The sequence below is a fragment of the Pocillopora verrucosa genome, chromosome 11 (assembly GCF_036669915.1).
Source record: "Pocillopora verrucosa isolate sample1 chromosome 11, ASM3666991v2, whole genome shotgun sequence".
NCBI classification, from domain to species: Eukaryota; Metazoa; Cnidaria; class Anthozoa; order Scleractinia; family Pocilloporidae; genus Pocillopora; species Pocillopora verrucosa.
This window is the reverse complement of record NC_089322.1, coordinates 11,562,920-11,586,043: the sequence shown is the minus strand read 5'-3', so window position 1 is coordinate 11,586,043 and position 23,124 is coordinate 11,562,920. Positions and strand designations below refer to the sequence as shown.

Here is a 23,124-nt window from a genome sequence, read left to right as displayed (position 1 = left end):
CAGCCCTTGACATCAATCGACAGAAAGACAGAAGTAGTCTTCGCAGCGCGCCCTGCTAAACAATGTACAGCGGGGAGTTACGCGGGGGGATTGACATACTGCGACATGATTGGCTGGACGTGGATATGCAGGGATGTGATTGGTGCAAGAAATCGTTACACGGGAAATTTGGTGCTTTGTGATTTTCGCTCGATATTTTCGCACTCAAAATCATGGAAGCTGATAGTAATAAAAGACGACGAATTGATGATGAGGCTGTTGCTTGGACGAGAGATGATATCGTCTGCTGCAACTGTTCAGAGCTAAAATCCAGACATGTACATTGTCCTTGTTCCAAGTGTAATGGTGCTACAGTTGCACGTTCAGTAGAGCATTCTCACTGGCAGCAACAACAACAAGAAATAGCTGATATTGTGGTGGACAGGTGAGAACAAGCTAATTACTGTAAATATTATTTGATTTGACGTTAAGCCATAATATATTGTGCTTTATGAAATAAAGTGTTCGTTCTCTTGCACCTATGTAACAATTATTTAGACTTTCAAATTCAGCTGTCAGATTAAATATTGTAATCAGCAACACTAGAAACACACCTTGCTAGATGAATTACAATATGAAGAAGTTTGCTTCAGCCCATGAACTCTAGATATATTTTTATTTTCAAACAGAGTGGAAGATCCTGGTGACACTAATAATGACTCTGGCATTGATGAGTGTATCTTACCACCGTCTGGTGATGATAACCTCACTCATGATCACTGTAGTGTTCTTTCTGAGAACCAAACTAGTGCACAAAATTTATGTAGCAGGCCATGCTCACCTGACTCAATGGCGTCAGACACTACTGATAACAACGAAATTGATCATGATGATAGTGAAATTACAATTGCTATACTAAAGTCTTTGAATTTAGTGGATCAAATGAGTGGATCCATCTCAGATTTTGAAGACATTCTCTAACTTTCTAAGGAGTTGTTTTGTCGAAATGACAGAAAATTAGAGGAAAGATGGCCAAGAAATTGGCAAGAGACTCAATCAGTTCTCAAAAACTGTGGATACAAAGCCCCAAGAGAACTTTATGTTTGCCTGGACGAGAGCCACTATGCACAGTGGGATGTCATGATGTCATGGAAAAAGCAGACGAAATGTGCAGACATTGTGGTAAGGCAGGAAAAATTAAATATTATTACCTGGGTATCTCTGACAAAGTTGAACTGTGGTGTGCTAACCGTGATATGTGTAAGAAAATGATGGCCCACTGGAGAGAGAAAGATCACTGGATTGAAGGCGAAGGTGCAAACTTTACACTAAAAGAGATATGGGATGGTGGAAGATTTAATGAACTCAGTTGGTTCTGGAAACCAGATTCTGAATGGATGTTTCCTGTGAAATGTAAATTCTGTACCAACATAATTAGTGTCGATGAAATGAAGGAGTGTCCCCAAGAAGATGGAAGGTATGAAATCACATGTCCTGAATGTGGAACAAGGTGGAAGCAAACACCATCCTATGCCACAGGTGACCCCCGCAACATTGCTCTTATTGGGCACTGGGACGGATGGCAACCTTTCGGATACCCTGGAGCACATAGTTGTGGTAATTATAATTTCTATTTAACAATTTTTATGTTCTTCCTTTAGCGTTTTCCCGGGGGGGGGGGGTACTCCTGAAAATTTTGGATAGGGGTGTACATGTGCTGCGAAAGTTCTTGAACCCAGCCTAACCCTATACCCTTTTACCACCGGCCAATACTTATAAAGAGTTGTTCCTATCAATTTCTGTCGCATCTACAATTTATAAAACTTCTTGGTAAATGTGGCTACATCTTTGGGATACAAAATTAATTGATCCATTCATTTATACCTTTTAGTTAGAGCCTGCTTGATTGATTCTAAAATATCACTTTAACAGACATGAGTATTGAATGTTTCAATATGGTATTTGCAGGTGCAATAGAAGTGACCATTGCAAACATGGCTAAAGCTGAGCGATGCAGTACTGATCAGATATATGTAGTAGGTTTTGTACCTTCTTACCAGCTACCCAAAAGTCGGCCTTGCTCACTGGATCCCTTCTTGCATCCTCTCATCAGTGACATCGAAGACATCTTTATCGATGGTATGAATCCAAGTTGCAATATACCGTCTGATAAGCCATTGATGGCACACCCAGTTTCTATTATAACATTTATCTACCAGTATTCAGTACAGGTAGTCATTTATCATAATTATACATTTATTTAATATACATGCACATGTACTGGAAACCATGCAGACCACTTCTATTCTAAACTTAATAATTTGTTTTAGTTTCAAAAAAACTAGAAAAAAATAGTCAAGACCAAATTTCATTTGAATAATTTAATTAATTAACCAAAACTTGCATGCGTGTGCAATAGCAACTTCTTTAAACATGCATTTTTTTTTTCAGGTCTTGAAGTTGACTATGTTGAGTCATTTCCTGGTCTTCCGGCAGGAAGGATCATCTTGCACATCTTGATTCTGCTATGGACAGGTGACTATCCTGCACAACACGAAGTAGGGAAGTTCATCAAACATGGTATATTACCATGCCGTAGAGACAAACTAAAAGGTAAATTAGACACAATTTATTCATGTATGATTTACAGTGTAGCACTCTACTGAAATTATTCTAACATTAATGTGAATTAGTCTTTTCAGTAGTAATAATTAATGTAAAAGTAATGATATTGTTTAATTTTTGGCAAAAATTCTGATAGGTTAATAAAATATCGTGTTTTTTTTATGTACACTTGTGTTTATTGTATTTTTGTAAAATAATGTTTCTAGAAAATGCTGTGCATATAGTTGCATATTGCAAAATAATTAAATACCAGCTGGTGAGTAAGAATGAATTCAAAGCAAAATGGTTTATCATATTTCTGAAGAAAAGATTGGTAATATGCTGTCATTTCTTTATTCACATTGGTTTTTGGTCAGTTTCTTGTCTGAAATAAAAGTCCATTTTATTCAATAGGTACTATCAATCCAGAGGGTGGAAGCACATACTATTATGTTAATAATCGGTACCACGCCAGATTTGCATGGGAGGAGCGAAAGCTGGAAGAAGACTTGAAAACAATGAAAGATATAAATGAGGAAGACCGCAAAACTGTTCGGGCAGAAAAAAGCAGGAACAGTGGTTATACTGGATTAAGCGTCCTTTATCGACCGCACAAACTTTATGGATTTGACATTTTCAAGGATCTTGTGTATGACACTATGCATAACCTCCCTTCAAATGTCATAGCAACACAACTCAAAGGGCTTCATCACTCTTGAGAAGATTGACAGTAAATTAGTTGACCAACGTCTATGCTTCTTTCCTTGGACTGCAGGTCTGTAATAAACAAGAATTTATTCTTTTGTCATTAACATCTTAAGTTATTAATTTAACATTAATTGCATTAATACATATGCAAACTAATAAAACGCCTCCAGTTTTTAAGTGTCAGAAGTCCCAGTTTACTTCTCATCTTCTGGGTGCATGCGGTTCTGTTTGTTTTGAGTATGGAGCGCATTGCTTGATTTTGAAGTCTTTCCAGACTGTCTGTCATACCCTTAGAGCATTCCATCCACACTGTGCATCCATAGTCAAGGATTGGTAGCACTGTTTGCTTATAAATCTTTAGCAGCACATCTCTGGTTAAGTAACCAGAGAGTCTGTTGATGAGTCTGTTTATGAAAAAATACCAAATGAAGTTACAAATTATATTACGTCTAGTAACTTAAAACACGGTGTGTCTAGCTACTCAGTAAATTTTTACTCAGCGTACACTACATATATTAATTTATACAACAGAACTGTACAATTGATTTTCTGATTATTATAACTGTAGAATTGAAAGATGGAAGAATTCCTAATGGTTATGGTTCTCGCCTGGCCTTTTGGAAGGCAGAAGAACTCCACAAATTTGCCTTTCCAGCCTCTGAAGTAATATTTGCTGACCTCTTAGAAGATATGGATTATCACATTTGGCAACTTACTGTCAGGATGACAGAACTTGTCTTCTGTAAACGGGATGGATGGGTGCTCGATGATGTTCATCTTTTCTCCAAGTTAGCTCAACGCTACTTAGTGCTTACTGAAGAGCATAGGGGTCTGACTTCATGTACAGTCACTGAGCACAACCTTCTTCATATTCCTGACGATGCTATGCGGTTTTCACACCCTGACAACTACTGGTGTTTTCCATTTGAAAGGGCAGTGCGGAGGTATGTTACAACAAAGTCCAACTTTAAGAACATTGAATGCACCTATTTCAAAAAAGAAGCACGACGTGAATTGCTTCAACATCTCTTCTCTAGCATCAAGGACCAGCCCAAACAGTACAAGTTCTGCCTGGAAAAGGTGTTTGAAAAGTTGTTAGTAGCCATAAAATGCCATCACTGCATTGTACATGTAAATTTAACACTGAAAGTCGCCATAATGTTATTACATTTCAGAATGTAATTGTGAACAAAAAGGAATTCCTGGGCTGCCTTAACTTTACATACAGTAATTACAGACTCAGTCATGAAGCCATTAGTTTGTTGTAGACATTACATTAAATGATATAATTGTAACTCCATTGTTATGCAGTCCACTAATACTTAAGGCATGTAAATGAATCCTAAAGAAAGGTTAGGACTACAAATAATATTGTTAAGCTAAGCCAAAAAAAAAATATGATTTCCACGGTGATTTAAAAATTTGAAAAGTTAAAGTTAGCTTTTGTATGGAAGAAAAACTACACAAAACTTTAAACCCTCCGTTCTATTTCTTGTTCTCATGTCAGTGATAATTCATACAGTGATCTTTAGCCAAATTAACTTTAGTTCTTATAATTATGTTAAGCTACAATCTGACTGAGAAAAATATTAACGTTTTTTCTAGATGAGTGCCACCAGTTTGGAAGGAGCAAGACACGTAAGTGACATTGCCAAAACCTCACCTCGTCATGAGAACTACAGCAAAAAGGGAATTCTTGTTGGTGGGTCTGAGAGAAATGAAGTCCAGCTGTCAAAACAGGATGTGGATCTCATCAAATCAAAGTTTACTGGGTCAAGTACATCAAGTGGTGAACTTCTTGTTCCGGAAATAGCTTTGGCTTACAGAAGTCTTCTTTTACCACAACAAGGTGTTCAAGGTCAGGGCCTATTGTACAGGACAGGAGAACATGTTTTTCTTAACATGAACAATGTCCAATCAGTTGTTTTGGTAGAAAAATTTCTAGGTCTTGAGATTGAAGGAGAATACCACAAGTTTATTCAAGGCCAGTTACTTCCAACTAAACAAGATGATGATGGTAAACTTGTAACATTTGCAAGTACTGGCTTTCCCATTTTATGCCATGGGAGTCTTTCTCAGAAGATTATTGTACTGGCGCCAAGTATTTTGAGAAAGGCTATAGTTTTTCCTAATTCTTCTGAGCCTTTAGAATCAATTGTTGTCGATTTTATGAGGAAGAGCATGCCACTGTCTCCAAACGATGTGGTAGTACCATTGTACCCAAAGGAAGGAGAGATGGTTTTCATCAACGGAACTGATCCCCAGCCATGGTTTGGAAGGGTGTTAAGTGTTGATGCAAATCACCAAATTGCCAAAGTTCTGTACTACAACAAGGTTGGAGAGAGGGAAGATGTATATGGGTCTGTTATTGCTATGTATTCCCCAGAAAGAAATCCTCGTTTAGCCAGTGATAAAGTTTCCTGGAACACTTTACTTCATAATGCTGATGGAGACTGGAATGAGGACATATGGGAAATGGTGCCAGTTGATTATTAATGGACAAACACTTTAGAACACCCTGAGATGCTAAGCTGTTTTTATCATCGGTGATTCATTATTTTGATTACTGGTATGAAACATTATGATGATGTTTTATAAAGATAAAACAATAAATCAGCCAACATCAAAACGCAAATGCAAGTCTCAATTATTTATGGTTTACTAAGACACAAGTCACAACAAACCACTGATAGTTGATATTGCATTTTATTTTATTTTATTAGCTGATCTGGTATCCCATTTATGGCTAAAAGTAAAAAACACATAATTTAGAGTTTTTAACTTACATTATTGCTGTTAAAAACTGATGCTGTAGATTGTATTCCGTTAATGAGAAATTAATTAAACACAAGTGTCTAATTAGATTCATAATTTGATGGGAAATGATTAAAATACACAGACCGTTTTGTTAATGACATTAAAAAAAATTGACGTTTAATTTTCAATCTTACATTAATGGTCTTTAACTGAAACTCCTCTAAAATTATAAAAAAAAAATTGATGGTTTTAGCCTTACACATTTATTTAATATAATTTATGCATGCAGCTTGGCTTACGTCATATATTCCATTTATGTAAAATAAATGGTTATTAGAGAACACAATTGATGGGAAATAGATAAACCAATAATGGTCCAGTGTCATATACATTCATGGTTTTATAAATTACATCAATGTTTAAAGTTCCTTGAAAGAAAACATTGATGTTTCCAATCTTACATTAATGGTTTTTAACTGAAGCTCTATCCCATTAATGGTTTTAATAATAAACCACTGATGGTTTTAGCCTTACACATTAATGGTTTAGGCTTATGTTATATTCCATTAATGTCAAATAGCATAACATGAATGGTTATTGGCGTACGCATTGATGGGAAATAAATATACCAATAATAGTCCTATGTTATACACATTCATGGTTTTTATAAATCACAATAATGTTTTAAGTTCCCTAAAATCCCATAAATGGATTTCAATGTAAAACCATCCATGATTTTTCCCAGTCTTAATGTTAATTGCTAAAAAAACACTTAAATTCAAAAAATACATTAATGTTATTTCAGTAGAAAAATTGGAAATCGCTCTTTTTCCCATTAATGTGTTTTTTCTAAAAATGGGAATTAGCAAAAAAACCTGGATGTTTTTTTGAAATTTTTTCCTGTGTATGTAGGTATTTCCAAAGGGATGTTGCAACGTGTTGTTCAAGTATCTGTAAAAGGAATTGGTCAGTAGTTGCTTATGTCTTCACGAGAGCCATTTCTGAACGAGGAAGTGACCTGAGTGGTTTTCCATGTTGATGGAAAGGAGCCAGTAGATGTGGAAAGATTCATAAGGCGACAAATGGGGTTGGTTAGAACAGAAGCTGCTATCTTAGAAACCTTCACACTGAGGCTGTCACATCCAATCACTTTACTTGAAGGGATCTTGTTAATGAGATCAAGCATCTGTGCCTCAGTAATAGGTGGTATTTTAAAGGAGTGGTTTCCTCACTTTGACTTTACAAATTCATGGAGAGCCACATCATCAAGATCTAAATCTGCAATCTGCAGGTATGCTTGCTGACTCTGGGCTTCTGAAAGACATGGGGAACTTCGCCTTTTCCCCAGCTGGCCAACCTATGTGCGTTTATGGCGATCCAGCTTATCCCCTCCGGATTCATCTTCAGGCGCCATATCGCCAGGGATGTCTAACCCAACAAATGGAAGATTATAATAAAGCACTTAGTGCAGTACTAGTGTCCGTGGAATTGCTTTTCAGGGACATAATTAATTCCTTTAAGTTTTTAGATTACAAGAAAAATTAAAGATAGGTCTAAGCAGTGTAGGAAAAATGTATATTTTATGTGCTTTACTGCAAAATGCCATAACTTGTTTATATGGTAATCAGACGTCTGAGTTTTTCGACCTGGAGCCCCCTACTCTAGAGGAGTATTTCCAGTAATCAGATTTAAAAGCAAACAAAATAAACATTGAAAACATTTATTCTTCAAAGTATGTATACTTGTGAACATGGGGCTTCCAATTTATATAATTAGTCCAAGATACAATCTTTAAAAGTTCTGAAATACATGGAAACATTAAGCTTAAATCTTATACAACAACAACATATGTTCTAAATAAAAACATTTTGATAGCTGATTAGTTGTCTAGTGGCTTTTGCAAAACAGTCAAAAGTGCGGTATTCAGCTCCACCTTCTTCTGAATTGCATTTCTTGGTCTTTTTAAGGCTCCCCATCGCTTTTTTCCGGATATCTTCCGTAGTCTCGTTGTCCTTGAGTTGCTGTTTCAATGCTGATTCAGCCTTTGCTTGTATGGCATCTTCTCTCTCCACTAACTCCTCGATCAGGGATTCCTTTTCCATTAACTCTTCCACAGAAATCCCACTTGCCTTCTCTTCCTCGCTCATCTTTTTGCTGAACTTTTTTTGGAGAAGGTTCCACTGCTCTCGTACAGCTTTTTTAACCTTCAGTTGGAATTTTGGAGAGTGGATTTCATTCAGATGATCTACTATCGCTTCCCAAGCCAGTCCATGAGCAGGACTTCCTTTCTTTGCTCCAAAAACATTTCTTGCTGGCATTTCTCTCAGAAAAAGCACGGCATGTTCCTCGCTCCACTCCATTGGCCTACAGTGAAACAATGGAATAGATAAGAACCCTTACCAAAGCTGTTGATATGGAACATATATGGTCCAAATATGGAAATGGTATGGGACAACATATGGCTAATCTATGGGCATTGCATGGTTTTTATATGGGATGTTAGCTCCCATATCAAACCCATAAATAGTGACTAGTGCCCGCCAAGTGCATTCTATTGTCTTTCACTATGGGATTTCTACGTATTTCGTAAAGTTCCATACATTCCCCATAGGATCTGGTATGGGAATGGTATGGGTCAGTCCCATAGTGATGCCATATGATGGCTGAACATTCTCTATGGGATTGCTACGTATTTCGTAAAGTTCCATATATTCCCCATAGTATCCATTAGGGGAATGGTATGCAACAATCCCATACCATTCCCATAATGACCCTGGACCATTCTCTATGGGATTGCTATGGGATTTTAAAGTTCCATATCATTCCCATAGCATTCAGCAAAGCTGACATCTCATATGCAGGGTTCGTACCCTTTTTTGGACTAAAAATTCAAGGACTTTTCAAGGACTTTTCAAGGACATATTTTTTATTTTTCAAGGACTCCACCAACTGCAAAATAAAAGAATGTTCACCTTATCATAGTAGCGATTGTGCCGAGCTTAAGTCGAGCTAAAAGTCTATGCCTTTTTTAGTTCATCCACAACATTTGCAATTTTGCACTCAAGGTCTTTGCGAGCTATCTCCTTTTCTTTTGCAGTTCTCCTCAAACTATTTGACTTTGTAATCCACACAAGTTTCCCAGTGTCCTCTGCTTTCTGTGCAAACTCGTCTGCCGATTTAACAAGATTGTCAACATCACTGTCTAAACGCCTTCTTTTCTTATTAAGTTCGTCAAGTTCATCGACTAGCTCCTTTCGCTTCAGTTCTACACCCTCAGAGGTTTTCTTCCTCTTTTGTTCATCAAGATATGATAAATACTTCTGCCTAGCTCCTGCAGCTGACAAAAGAAGTGGTTTGTTGATTGAAACAGCAAGGACACCTCCCACAGATTGTACATGGTCTTGTACCAGCCTTTGAGCAATGAAGGAGCGCTCTTGGAGGTTCTCGACTTCCAGTTGCTTATTGACTGAGAATCCTCTTTCGACACTGGCCTGGCCATGTGATAATATCAGTAGCTCTGAGACTACTTTCCACAATGATTGGAAGGATCGCTTCTGTCCCATGTGAAGATACAGAAAGGAATCAAGTCTATCATTGTTAGGATCATAGTCTTTGAACTCCGACAGAGAAGAAGAGGGGACTTCCATAATGAATTGTCTAAATAGTTCCAAAAGGGAATCACATTCACCTTCCGGGACTTTCTTGGCATTTTCAAGGGTAGTCAAAACTCTCTTGAATTTTGTGATGGAAACATCATGGTCACTCATCATGTTTCTTGGATCTAAGCAATTTATATTCCTTACAAGGGAATACTGAATTGGTGCTTTGGCAATCAGTTTGCAAACTACTTTCATAAGGAACTCCTTGCATTCCATCTGAAACTGAAGCACTCTTTTCTCTGAAACTGTGGACTTTGCAATCGACTCCTTGATCTTCTTGTCAGCTGTAAACCCCAGGTCAATCTTGGAATGAGAGGCATGAATGCTGGAGTCAGCAGGGTCAAGTTTTGTAAGCTTCAATGGGGTTTTGGCTTCACTGATAACAGTGGTCTTAATAAATCTTCTCATTAATCCCCCAAGCATGCTGTACAGGTCTGTAGCCAGGAAAGGAAGCATAGGCTTGTCGGTTTGATAGAGTGTCAAAAACGGTGTCACTTGCTTGGCTACTGATAGGAAGAAAGCGACTTTTGCAGTCGTAAAGGGATCTGCAACAAACTCTTGTACAGTTTCAAAGGATTTATTCTGTGGCTGTGGAACTTTTCCTGCCCTTGCACTCTGAACATACTTGACAACACTGTCCCACATACTCTGTGTACGTTCTGCAACCAAGACATTCTCCAACCACCTATGTTTGCAGAACTTCAAAGCAAACAGTGAGTTTCCTGTTACTTTGGTGTAGTCCTCTCTCCTTGCCGGACTGTCCTGAAAAAGCCAGTGAAGGCTGGAGAACAACCTGTCTAACTGCCATCCTGATGCCACAGCACCATCCTTGAATGCTCCATGAAGAATGTGTAAACCACAGCTGCCAATGTTCAGCATGTGACTATTATGCTCCCTTTTTGCCTCATCAGTCAGCATACTGTAAAATTTCCAATTAACGTTGGGTCCATCCATTGACAACTAGTATGAGAGAAAACATTCCTTGTAATATTGAAAGGGAAACAGATTATTTAATTTAGTACTTGCATTACGTCCCAGAGTTCGTGTCATTGTCCACCTAGACACGAAGTGAACTAGTCATGGATGCATTGGAATTGTGAAGATTTGCAATGAAAGAGTGTTGATTTATTTAGACCTTAAAGGGCAGAAAACCAAGTAAGGTGTTTCATTTCTATTTAATACAATTTTATCGCTTTTTGGAACATTGGCTAGATTGTGAACGCACAATTTATATTACATGCAATAAATTAGATTAAGTAATCTTGCATCTTTCGCCCTTCTACAGCAAAATAATAACAGACATTGAAAGATTTTCATGTTAAAAAAAATTTAACGCAACTTCTTGTAATTATCGTTTGCCGGCGAACGATGAAATTAAATGCCAGTCATGAAAACAATATAATTGATTCCAATTTGATCACACCTTTTAATAATGGCAAGACATAGGTCTTTCAAAAGAGTGGCAATATGACAAAGAATAATTGAAATTAGGTAATTGTGTGAAGACTAAGTTTGTGCTATTGCCTATTTCGAAATGTCGATAATTGAGGGTAAGAAATAATACAACTTCAAAGAAGCATATCTTGCAAACAATTTCATGGATTACCCAAACATAACGAGAGTTGCATCCTACCTGATAAACTTTTTTGAGAGGAATTCCTTCTATGCCTGAACGAAAATGAGAAAGCATGTCCTCTGCTGTTCCATGCCCCATAAACACTGAGGTATAATAGCGACTTTCAACTTCGTGTTTGTCATGATTCCATGAACGAATGTGAATATCCATTTGCTTTGACTGGCACACGCTATTCAGGCTCTCGTCAAACATAAGTACATAAGCTTCTTCTTTTTTCACAACGTCCTTCAAAAGTTGTTTGAAGTGTGGAGCGAGCCCAAAACAGATCAAGTATGCACATTTCTTTTCTCCGCATGTAAACTGACTCGCGATCCGACTGTCAGGAAACATCGCTTGAAACAATTTGCTCGTACCTTCGCATGATTTATAGGAGTAATGAGACATTATCACCTTCAATGCCCACAAAATTTCTGCTTTCAAAGTCTCATCACGAGTGACAATTCTTTCCATCACCGATGAACCAGATGAACTCGTAGTACTAGACTTTGTAGGGTTGAGCGTGTTGTGTTCGCCACTTTCAGACGAAGCGGATTTTGAAACTTCTTTGGCATCGTCACTTGTAGTTGCTGGTTGTTGAGAAGAAACGCCAAAAAAATCTGGAATGCTTGCTAATGACCTTTTCTGGGATGTCAGTGTTTGATGTTTTTTCCTTTCAAGTGACTTGTGAGCGCTGACTCTCCCATGCTCGAAATGTCAACATCCTTCATACACACGATGCATCGTGCCTTGTGCTTGTCACCCTTGACTTCTCGAAGCCAATCTTTATACAGTGATTTCTGAAGCCACAAGTTGTTGAAAACACACTTGCCCATTGTTTTAAATCTCTCACTCGTGAAACAAAACGCAAACAATCAACACTAACCCAGACAAGGAAAGCACTCAAAGCACATGGCTTTTCTCAGAAAGAGGGAATAGTACAAAACATTTGATTGGCCCTTGACATTCGAGAAATTCAACCAATCAGAGTGATTAATAGAACCAAGAACAGGACAAATGGATATGGGCGATTGATCGACATGCGGAGTGGCGTTACGATCGTTTGTTATTTGTATCTTACTATTATGTGTTGCTACGTTTGTGCCAGTTGCATATATTTTCAGATAAGGCACTCTAGAATCTAAGTTGGATTAAATTAGCTACAAATTTCAAGGACTTTCCAGCACTGACTACAATTATCAAGGACTTTCAAGGCCTTGAATTTTTATTTTGAGATTCAAGGACTTTCAGGGACTTTCAAGGCGCGTGCGAACCCTGTCATATGGGAACACCATGGGGTCCTTTGACTTCAGCCCCATATCTTTACCATATGATTCAGAAATTACTAAAGGGACTGTCAGGTTAAAGGCAAGTAATGGTGACATCATATTCGTCCATTGAAACCATATCTTTAATTGCATCTAAAATTTCTTGCAAAAAAAATTGAATAAAAATAACAAAAAACCAAAAATCTTATATTTCTTCTAGGTCAACACTATGAAACCGGTAGTTTTCCTCTCGCTCAACACTATCATTAACAACACTACTTTTTTTTATCAAGCAATACGACTTACCGGTAACTTGCCAACTCTGTCAAATTGTTACTCTTCTTTTTGATCGACACTATAATACGGTTACTGTTATTTTTGGCCAAGACTATGAAACTGTTATTCTGTATTTTGGCAGGGTTTTCAAAATGAAAAAAAGTATCAGGAGGAAATTTTAAAATAGCCGGAGCACCACTGCGCCGCGACAGCGGCGCCGGGCGGCAAAGCCGCCCGTGGGGAGGGTGCGGGAGGGGGTTTCCCCCTCCTGCAGGGGGGGTATGGGGGGCCTCCCCCAGAAAATTTTGAAAATCTGCATGCTCTGAGGTGCATTCTGGTGCATTTTCAGGACCAAAAAGTTATTTTTTAGGTCGTTGTACACTTTATTATAACCTAAAGTTTTTCTTAAATCTGACTCATTATCAAGAGTTTCTTGAAAATTATGTTTACTCATACATATTACAATGCTTTCCTTCCAGTCCCATGTTACATATTACAATTTACATCTAAATAAAAATTGACCTCTTTCCCTTGTCAGTACTTCATTGACCTGTTATAACATGAATCAACTTTTGAAATAATTATTTTTGCAGTCAGAGTTTTCCTACAGATTGAAAATACAGATGAACAGTTTCGTTATGGCATCCAAGCACTCAGGCTCGATTCTTTTTAGTTAAAAGTCACTGTCACTGAAATCACTTTCCCCCATTGCACTGTCCCTGTCACTGTCGTCACAACTTGGATCATCTTGAAAATTTGCTAAGCCAAGTTTAATGAGGGCCTGCTCTTCCTCTTGCAACGCTTGTTGTTCTTCTTGACTCTGACGATCTTCAACTTGTGGGTCCGTCTGTGTTGATACACTTGTTAATTCTGGTGGTGCAGGTTCTTTGCCCTTGCTTTCTCTTGAGGCTGACTTCCCTTTGGCCAAATTGTAGCGTTTTCCAGAGAGCCATTTCTCAGTGGTCTTCTTCACCAGGGTGTCACATTCTGAAGAATTTGCCTCTGGACCATTCATAGAGATATTAACAAGGGCCTCCAGCATCTCATTGATCAGCCTGCTCCTGAGCCTTGACTTTATAAGCTTAACTCGACTGACTCCCCTTTCAGGCCATGCGTTGCTTATGGGCATCGTGAGAGCTATTTCTACAATGTGCATGAGGAGAGGGAGAAGAGAAAGGAAAGAAGATCTTTGTTTTATTAGCTGGGACATGCACCACTCTGCTGGCATGGTAGTCTTGCCTTCTTTTACATCAGCTGGAATGGCCATCTCCTTCATGTGGTACTTTAATATATTCCACTCTGCCAAAAGTCGGTCTTGTTGGTCGGGGAAGTAGTGCTTGGCAAGAACTTGGATAGAATCTACTCCGTAAGAGGGAAGTTCTGAAGAGCTTGCAGGAATAAGAGTTGGATCAAAGATGGAGAGCGCTCCCAGAAGAGGGACGGTGTTCTGAAACCTCAGGTCGATGTTTTCCTTCAAAGCAGAGACATACTTGAGCAACAAATTTCGCATGGATGCAAGCTGATGCTCAGAAGGGGAAAACTGCAGCAGCACCATCTTTCCTTCCTTGATATCTTGGCAAAATTGCTTGATGGGGACTTCTTTGGTTGCCACTTCATCCAGCGCTGCCTTAGCACGAACAATTTCTGGTTTAAGGTGACTGAAATTGACAGTAGAATGCTGAAACGATTTTGACAGGTTGTCAAGAACAGGAAGCACATGCTTTAAAACATACAAGCAAGCCAGGAAGCGGACGTTGTTCATTTGAACTAACAGGCCCTGGCATGTGGGGTCCTCATCTTTCATCCTGATAAGGAACTGGATGATGGCAGAGAAGCTCTCCCAAGCGGATTGAACGGCAGCGTTAAATGACAGCCATCGTGTCTGACAGGCCTTCTTCAGCTTCTTAGCTATCTTCTTCTGCGAATTCTTGTTTGAGAGAGTTATTTCACTCACCTCTAGTTGAACTTTCAGGAAAATGGCTGTCTTCTTGTTCGAGTTGTCAAGGAGTTGCCAAAGGGTGTTTAGTGTGTTCTGCATCTTCTTTATTGTGGCAAGATCGTTTAAAGTGTCGGTACACGCCAGCGCTAGTTTGTGACAAACACAGTGGACAGATATTAACGACTGGATTCTTTCATCTGCTTTCAGCCTGGTAGCTACACCTGACCTTTCTCCCACCATGACACTTGCTCCATCTGACACAAAGCTTTTAAACCAGTCAAAATTGAGACTGTGTTTCTCAATGACTTCCAGAAGGATGCTTGTGATGGTTAAAGAATCTGCTGCGTCAGAGCTGGCGAGAACATTTTCCAAACACAAAAATTTCACCTCAACCTTTTCGCTACCCCTGTTATAATACTGGATGAAACCAATCATTTGCTCCAAATTTGCAATGTCAGTCATGTCATCAACCATCACCCCAAATGGCCCAGTTACAGCAGAAATGACTTCATTTTGAATCATTTCACCAAGAAGAAGCAACATGTTGCGAAAGGAACCTACTGATGTGTGATTAAAGCCACTCATATCACACCCCAGCTTCGCAACCAACTTTAACAGACTCTTAACCTTGACATTTGCTATATCCTCCTTTGCCAACCAGTAAAGGCAATAGAAAACTCTTTCATACACATCAACCTGAACTTCAGCATTATGATCGAGCTCTTTCTGGAAAACTGAGAACCTGTTCATAAGAATGGCAGTGATTGCATCTTTGTGTCTCTTTGTTGCAATGTGCTCCTCGAGGCAATCTTTCTTTAACCTTGTGCTTGGTTCTGCAGAAAAAAATTCCTTTTTGTTTTGGGGATTCTTGGAATCAAACTTCTTGCAGATCAGACAGTATTGACCTTCTCCTTCGATGTAAACGAGCCACCACATCTGTACTTTAGGGCTATAGGCCAAATCCTTATTAAAGATAAGGCTGTGATTAAACATCTGCTTCTTTTTGGTTGTTTTGATGCGTGCTCTTTCTTCTTGAGACACACCCAAGCAGTCACGCTTTTTGCAGAGAATGTAGTGATGAATTTTCTTCGTCTGCTGTTCTTCAGTGAAACTGTTCGTGATATCACTCTCTGACTGTATACACACAGTATCTGTGGGAGGAAAATACATGTAAGATTCTTTACCTTTTTTCTTCAGTGTGTGATGCAAACCACCAACTAGAGAAGGCTACTCTCAAAAAAAGAAAGAAATATCACGAATTGTAATAAAAAGTTCGTTTACCTTCAGCGTGGTTGGTAGGGGCTGCGGTCACAGAGATTTCTTGGCAGTCGCGTAACACATTGACGGGCAAACTTTCGGCATCTTCGAAGTTTAAGGACGTACTAGGCGTTGCAGAAGACCCTTCCGTGTCTGGTGCATCTAACGAAAGCAGTGAGAATATGTATCGATGTTGACAATGTGTACCATTTATCCCCCATGACCAACGCGTTAAATAAACCAAGCATAGTTATTTCGCGCTCACGTATATGACCTCACGTATACAAAATTTGAGTTAAAGGCGGAGATTAAATTTTATTTTTTAGCGCGACATACAAGCTCCATAAATAATGCATTGTTAGCCAAAATTTCAATCGATTAGATAAATCAATTTTATTCCGCGGGCACAACTGTTTTAACTGTTTTTTTTAGTTATCAGAAGAACAATGCTTTGCTAAACAATCAATTTCAGTAAAACTCATATATGTTAAGCGAGCCGTAACATGTGTCGCGACTTATGTCGCGACTAGTCTGGCTGTGTCGGCTTCGTATAAAATTAATTTTCCATAAAGAACTGTAAAACATTCAGTTTCACCCGCTTTACTGATTATGAAGACTTGAAATGAAACTTTAAGTCTCACAAAAATCTTAAAAATGCCTGGCTTATATAAAAAGTTAAATGTGACCAAATTTGTGTCGGCATAAAATTTATTTAATCGCCAGAGTCTGCCAGTTCATTCTCGAAACGGCGCCTCACGAAACCAAGCGTTGAATAAATAAAAGCATCCTTTATAAATCGCCTTGTTGACAATAAATAATTCAACCTAAGCGATACAATATTGTTTTCAAGCAATGTTTCATTCATAACATGCACCAATACTTATTTTCTGATGGACTGGGGGATTGTAAACAGGAACCCGGCGAACATTTGCATTTTAAAAAGTGTTTCATACCTGCAATCTCCTTTCTTTGCTGTTTGAACCCAAACTGGGTTAAAAGCGGCTGTGATTTCTGCCTTTTCATCCGGTGACTGGGACCGTTTTCTTAAAGAAAGCGCCAAGTACAAAGCTCTCACGAATTCACAAACAGATTCAAACACGCGATGTGGAGAAGAAGACGATTTCATAATTCGCTTACGCAAGAAAAAACTAGTCACGAAATAGCAGGATCAAATGTCGGTCTTTCGTGGGAAAACGCAAATGGTTTCCAGTCCAAGTTGAATGCTGTTGAATAAAAGAGTTACGATTTCTGATGCTGGAACGCGATCAGTGGGCAAGAACAAAATATGTTATCCTTAACTTTAACCCATAGGAATCGGAACTTTATGTTTTTTTAATTTTTTTTTTTAATTTTGACTTCCAAAAGTACCCGGCGCTAACGCTCGAAGTAGCCGGTGACTTGCGTCGGGCGCCGGTTACTTTTGAAAACACTGATTTTGGTCAACATTATCAAACAGAAATTTTCTTTTTGGTCAACATAATGAAATTGGTAAACTCTTGAAGTTAAACAGTTTTACAGTAATTATAAAAAGTGTTCATTCTGCTCGTTGCTCTCGTACTCTTGGGGGCCTTCTAGCTTCCACACATTTCATGTTTATCTTCTGTATGATTTGGCTCGGTTGAGGAGAGTCCTTTGAAAACTTTGAACAGACTTTACCTGAAAAAAAAAGTTTAAGTTAATATTAAGTCATATTTACATGTAAAACAGTACCCCAACTTATACGTGGAATGTTGCCTTACCAAGGAACAAAAATTGCTTGATTGGAGGTAATCAATTGTAATGGGTTCTGTTTTGTTTGCTTGATTTATAAAATTAATAACTTAATTGAAAGCTCAGTGACATTATTTTTTTTTTCATTTACTGGTGTCTTAATTATCTCTGCTGTGGCTAAGGGAGTAAGATTAAAACCTTTAGATCAGTTTTATACATTTTTTGTGGAAGTTTCAATCCAGGTTAATTGTAATGGGCTGCAATGGAAACTACTGGGATTCCAGTACTTTGTGTCCAAATAAAATTCTTTCTGCTTCAATTCTATATCATAATTATTGCATGCAAGTTTGTATTAAATTGCTTATTTTTTAAGGACAACAATGCCTTAAAAACCCAGTCAATTCAAGTTCTAATTAGTGAGTTAGAGATCCCCATGACTGCAAGTTATGTACTTATTTCTGAATAAAATAATTCAGTGTTGCACTACTTACCAACAAGGGCATCAATGATGAGGAGGGTCAACGGAATGTTTGCATCACCGCTTTTGCCTTTTCTTTCACTTCCCCTTGCACTTGAAATTGCAAGTGTTTCTTTGGTGAAGAATATGTCAACAACAGCGTTGACATATCCGGACCAGGACTTGAACGCAGAACAGTAGGCCCGTTGGTGAGGGTACCAGAAGACACTGGATCCCCATATGCAAGGTCTATAAGCATGCAAGAGTACAAGTGAATCCTTTTGAATAAACTTGATAGTTTGGCAAAAATTATAAACAACTAAGGTGCATGTACTTACGGCCTTAACGTAGTAAACAGGCATACTTTTCGGATTACAATCATTGAAACTTGCTCTTGGATAGACTGATCAGTAAAGAGTTCTTTTCACTGATCTGACAACATCCATGCTTGTCGATCACTTTGTGCTTTCATAAACACGATTCAATCGAGTTGCTTACCTTCTCTTAGACGCGCTGGAGAACTTCTTTTCCTTGAATTTCTTTCCATCTTTTCTTGCAGTGGAAATAGGCAAACAAACCTTAAAACTCGCTCTGTATAAGTAACAAACTCTCTGAAGAAAGGCTTGCCGAAATGTGTGAAAAATTTGAAAAGGACGCGCATTTCGGCGTGGGTCTGAAGGGCTCTCGTTATTGGTCAATTTAACACCACGTGTTCTTGTGTTGAGTCCGAAAGTCCACTACGCACGCGCACTTGAACAACAACACGTGTGGGGTTAACGTGTGAGGGACCGGGAACTAGACTTTAAGTCAACAAACATGGCCGACGATGGCGAGAAGGTTGCACGAAAACAAAGAGGTCGCTACCGAGAATACATGCGTCATTCTAATCCATACAAATTTCCAGCGGCAAGAAGACGAAAAGGCAACCTCTATAAAGCGAAACAATCATCATCTGGTACACGAAATGATTTAAACAAATGCGATGTTGAAGAAATGATTCCCGACACGCGACATGCACAGCCTCTTTGTACTGGCGATCCTGCCGAAATATTCGAAGCAGAAACAAACAGCATGATTTTAGGTGAAGACTGCAGCTATTTTCAAGTGCAAGACATGGAAGATTCAAGCACATTTGGATTGGAAGAAGAAAATAATTCGAGGATAAGCGGAGACGAATTTGAACTGTTTGATTCCGCGGATACTAACACTTTTGAACAATTTGTCAAAGACGAGGATGCTTGCTCGGACATTTTCAGTGACTGTGAGAACCCTGATGAAATAGACACTGAATGCATTCCAGAACATTGTGGAGCAGAATCAGATGACATGCTATATTCGGGAGCTCCAATCACAAGTAACTCAAGTGTTGTGTTGTTGCTATCTTTCGTGTTTAAGCACAAGCTTACACGTGAAGCATTCAATGATTTGCTTGCAGTAATAGAGGCTCACTGTCCCCGGCCTAACAACTGCAAGACAACAGTAAACAACCTGTTCCAATTTCTGAGCAGAGCGAAGGGAAATGTTGTCAAGCATTACTTCTGTGGTTTCTGCAAGGCATATTATGGCAAAGATGTCAAAGGAAACTGTACCATTTGTGGCAAAAGCATCCAAAACAACGGTGGATTCTTCATTGAAGTGCCTATTGAAAATCAGCTGCTTAAGTTTTTCTCTGGTAAGTGCAAGACTAAGTATCTAATTGTGTTTATTATTATTGGCTAAACTTCAGAATACCCAGCCACTTTTCAAGTATTTTCAAATGCTACTACCACAGTCCAACAGTCGTCATAATTTATAACATAATATCGTTATTATTTTCATTATCTATAACAAAATTCTGGTTCTGGAGAGGCCTATTTGTCATGTAATTGGTGCATGATCAGGTTGGTACTGTACATGTACTGGTATCCAATGTCTGCATACTTCAAATCGGATACCTGTAATTGGACACCTACGTAATTTGCAAGTCAATCGACATCAATGGACAGTTTTTTGGGTCCGGGGAGGTGGGGATTTCACACAAATCATGTGCATTCTGATACAGGGATTTGAACCTGGAACTGCAAAAATTAATGCATGCCTCTTTTGCATATGAGCTGTTACTGAATACAATTTAAGCATAGATTACAGGGAAATGTAAAATGCTAGTATGCCCTCTACATCAAGAACGTTCAGCTATGTTTTATACAAGGGTCTCTTTCTTCAGATTCAGAATTTGTTGATGGACTAAAGTACCGATTTCACCGAGTTAAGAGGGCTGAAGCCTTATTACATTAAATTTTCGCACCACATTAATTTTGTGATTTTGAGGTTTATGCATTTCACAATTTTGCAAAAGGTTTTGTATTTTGAGTCACTTTTATTCTGTGTTTATCAGTGAGGTGATTTACCTTTTTGGCAATTTACTGTAAAAATTCTTTGACCTAAATATAAGGATTGTTGTACAAATAAGTTTCAAAAACTATTATGTTATCAAGCTTCAGGTCCGTTGACACACATCTTCAAAGTTAACTTCACTTTTCATTTTCTTTTGGACTTGCAAACTGTAATTTAACTTTTCTTTCTTGATTTTTACCTAATGCATCACATAATTTTCACATCATGTTATGTACACAAAACTTGTTTTTCATGCCACTTAAACTTTTCAATATTTTAAAATTAATTGCCAAATTCGCAAAGTTTAGGCATTGCAAAGATTTCATGTAATAAGGAACATGTAGCTTGTTATTTTCCTACTTACAGTCTCCAAAGATTTCATTTAATATAAAGCCTTGAATCTTTTCTACCAAACTTAATTTTTCAAACATGAAAAACTTTTTTGAAAAAAGGCCTTCAGTTCATGGTGACAATGAGAAGGATCTATTATTCAACAAAGTATGATGCAGTATATGCATGTTGATATTGTTGTAAATTTCATAAAACTCAAGTTAACACTTGAATTATGACATGTAACACAATGACAATGCATAGGTGAACAGAAACTTGAATGAAATTTTCATCTATTTTTATTGGGGAAGCATGTCAGAGTGTTGCAAAGTTATCTCTTGACTCATGTAAAATATTCTTAGACTTTTATGGTCATTTCAGTTAAAAAAAAATGTAGCCTGTCAGAATAATTAATGGTTTTTGCTCTCTGTTTACAATAGAGGACATTATTGTCTCAGTCCAATTAATAAAATTGTCAATTACTCAATGTGTGGACATGTGTTTTCCCATTGCCATTATGAGCATAGATATGTCCCATAGATTTCCCATAGAACTACTGTCATGGGAGATCTTTGGGAAACAAGAGCTGAAATGGTTGAAATATGGAGTGAATGTCCCATAGAGATCCCATACAGTTTTCACAATGGGAAATCTATGGGGCATGATGAACACCTGTCAGCTGGTATGGGTAATCTATGGTATACTCTTCATAATGAATGTCCCATATCAATGCCATAGGTAAGGACAGTTGTGGGAATTCTTATTGGTATGGGATGTGTATGGGAACCTTATTCCCATAGGTTTCCCATAAAATAAGAAGCCTTCTATTTTCTTCCCATGCATGTCCCATAGTTAAAAATTTGGTAAAATTTGGCCCCATACCAATTCCATATACCCAGGTTACCTTCCCATACCATTCCCATCTATGGGTCACATATGGTCCAAGCAGTCCCATACCATTCCCATACTTTTGCTTTGGTAAGGGAATGAAGAATCAAAGCAGCTAAAAACCATGGCCAAGTAATTTCACTTACTTGGATTTTTGCACTTGATCATCAGATGCCGCCATAGTCAGTCTGAGTCTACAGCTGTCCTTTTAAAATGCAATGAATAAAATAAGTTTTATGCCAAAAGCTATTCAAGTAAATTACGAGGTGTTCCCTTAAGTTGTGAAAACTAAAAGGCCAGAAGAAAAACGATTATAGGCAGACAAAAGCCTCGTATCTACACACGTTTTCTACACACCGTGAAAACAAGCCTTTTGAGGTCAGTGCCGAGCCTAGACTACTTTGCGCCAAATGTACGAACTCAAACGGAAGTAAAACTTCACTTCCAGTCACCATCTCCGTCCTGAAAAGTCTCTTTGCCAAAGGTCCCTGATATTTCCCACACACGTTTGCTCTCTTTGTTGTTTTTTATGCTTGAAGGTTTAAATCCAAGGAAGGCTTATTGTCCTACAATGGAAACAGCAGGCAGTTGATTCATAGATGAACCATCTCAGTTGAAGAAAAGAACAGGGTGCCATAAGTAACTGGAGAGTCTGATTATATAGAAATTGGAATTATATAATCTTGCAAACTTGCTACTGGAAAGCAACATGAGTAAGAGCTGAGATGGAAGGATGCACTTCTCACTGTCAATTCACTTTTATTAATAAACATCCTTAAATTCAAAGGGATAATGTTTACAAAATTAATGCAGCCAATCAGTTTGTTTTATTTTGTTTTGTTTTGGGTTTTTTTTGTCGACTGCAATAAAAATATTATGATGATAAAATAGTAACTTGACGTTGGTATTCAATAAGTATTATGCTAAAATCAGTTGAAATATTTCTCACATTACCTTAAAAAAGGATCTAAATGTAAAACTGTGGAACATGAATGATGGCATTGGTGCTTAGAAAGATTAAATTATGAAAAAAAACAACAGATATATCACTGTCAAGATCAACCAAGAAATCAGACTTTTTAATCCCATTTTTCAGATGAGAATACAATTTGGTACCTAACCTGTTTGCCAAATTCATCAATAGAAAGTCCTTTTAATCACAAATAATATTTTTTTTGTCTGACCGTTAGGCACCTTTGCCTCACCATTTTGTGTCTGCTTTGAATTTCTTACAATTGTACAATTACTTATGATGACCTATTTCAATTGGCTCAATTGAGTTTATCCACCCAATGGGCTACCTAATT

The 23,124-nt window shown here is 38.0% G+C and overlaps 3 protein-coding genes and 2 pseudogenes across 4 annotated transcripts; 2 read left to right on the top strand and 3 right to left on the bottom strand.

Moving 5' to 3' along the window:
* The first annotated feature begins 212 nt into the window (after positions 1–212).
* On the top strand, positions 213–6,010 carry LOC131772620 (uncharacterized; annotated as a pseudogene).
* A 3,055-nt stretch (positions 6,011–9,065) lies between these two features.
* Positions 9,066–12,155, bottom strand: LOC131793316 (uncharacterized; annotated as a pseudogene).
* Positions 12,156–13,323: 1,168 nt separating this feature from the next.
* On the bottom strand, positions 13,324–15,795 carry LOC131773464 (zinc finger protein 862). Its single transcript, XM_066158485.1, has one exon. The coding sequence runs from the start codon at positions 15,793–15,795 to the stop codon at positions 13,537–13,539; it is 2,259 nt and encodes a 752-aa protein (XP_066014582.1). The 3' UTR covers positions 13,324–13,536.
* Positions 15,796–17,560: 1,765 nt separating this feature from the next.
* Positions 17,561–19,044, bottom strand: LOC131782918 (uncharacterized). Its single transcript, XM_059099654.2, has 4 exons — positions 19,005–19,044; positions 18,725–18,848; positions 18,261–18,475; positions 17,561–17,715 (listed from the first exon to the last, which is right to left on the bottom strand). The coding sequence occupies exons 1-4, from the start codon at positions 19,042–19,044 to the stop codon at positions 17,594–17,596; spliced, it is 501 nt and encodes a 166-aa protein (XP_058955637.2). The 3' UTR covers positions 17,561–17,593.
* Positions 19,043–22,422, top strand: LOC131782899 (uncharacterized). 2 transcript variants are annotated; one of them, XM_059099641.2, is made up of 2 exons: positions 19,043–19,898; positions 22,357–22,422. In XM_059099641.2, exons 1-2 carry the CDS (start codon positions 19,043–19,045, stop codon positions 22,407–22,409), a joined length of 909 nt encoding a protein of 302 aa, XP_058955624.2. In that variant the 3' UTR covers positions 22,410–22,422. The 2 variants fall into 2 exon arrangements, with proteins under 2 accessions (XP_058955624.2, XP_058955623.2); XM_059099640.2 differs by lacking the exon at positions 22,357–22,422 and adding an exon at positions 20,430–20,994.
* Positions 22,423–23,124: the final 702 nt, after the last annotated feature.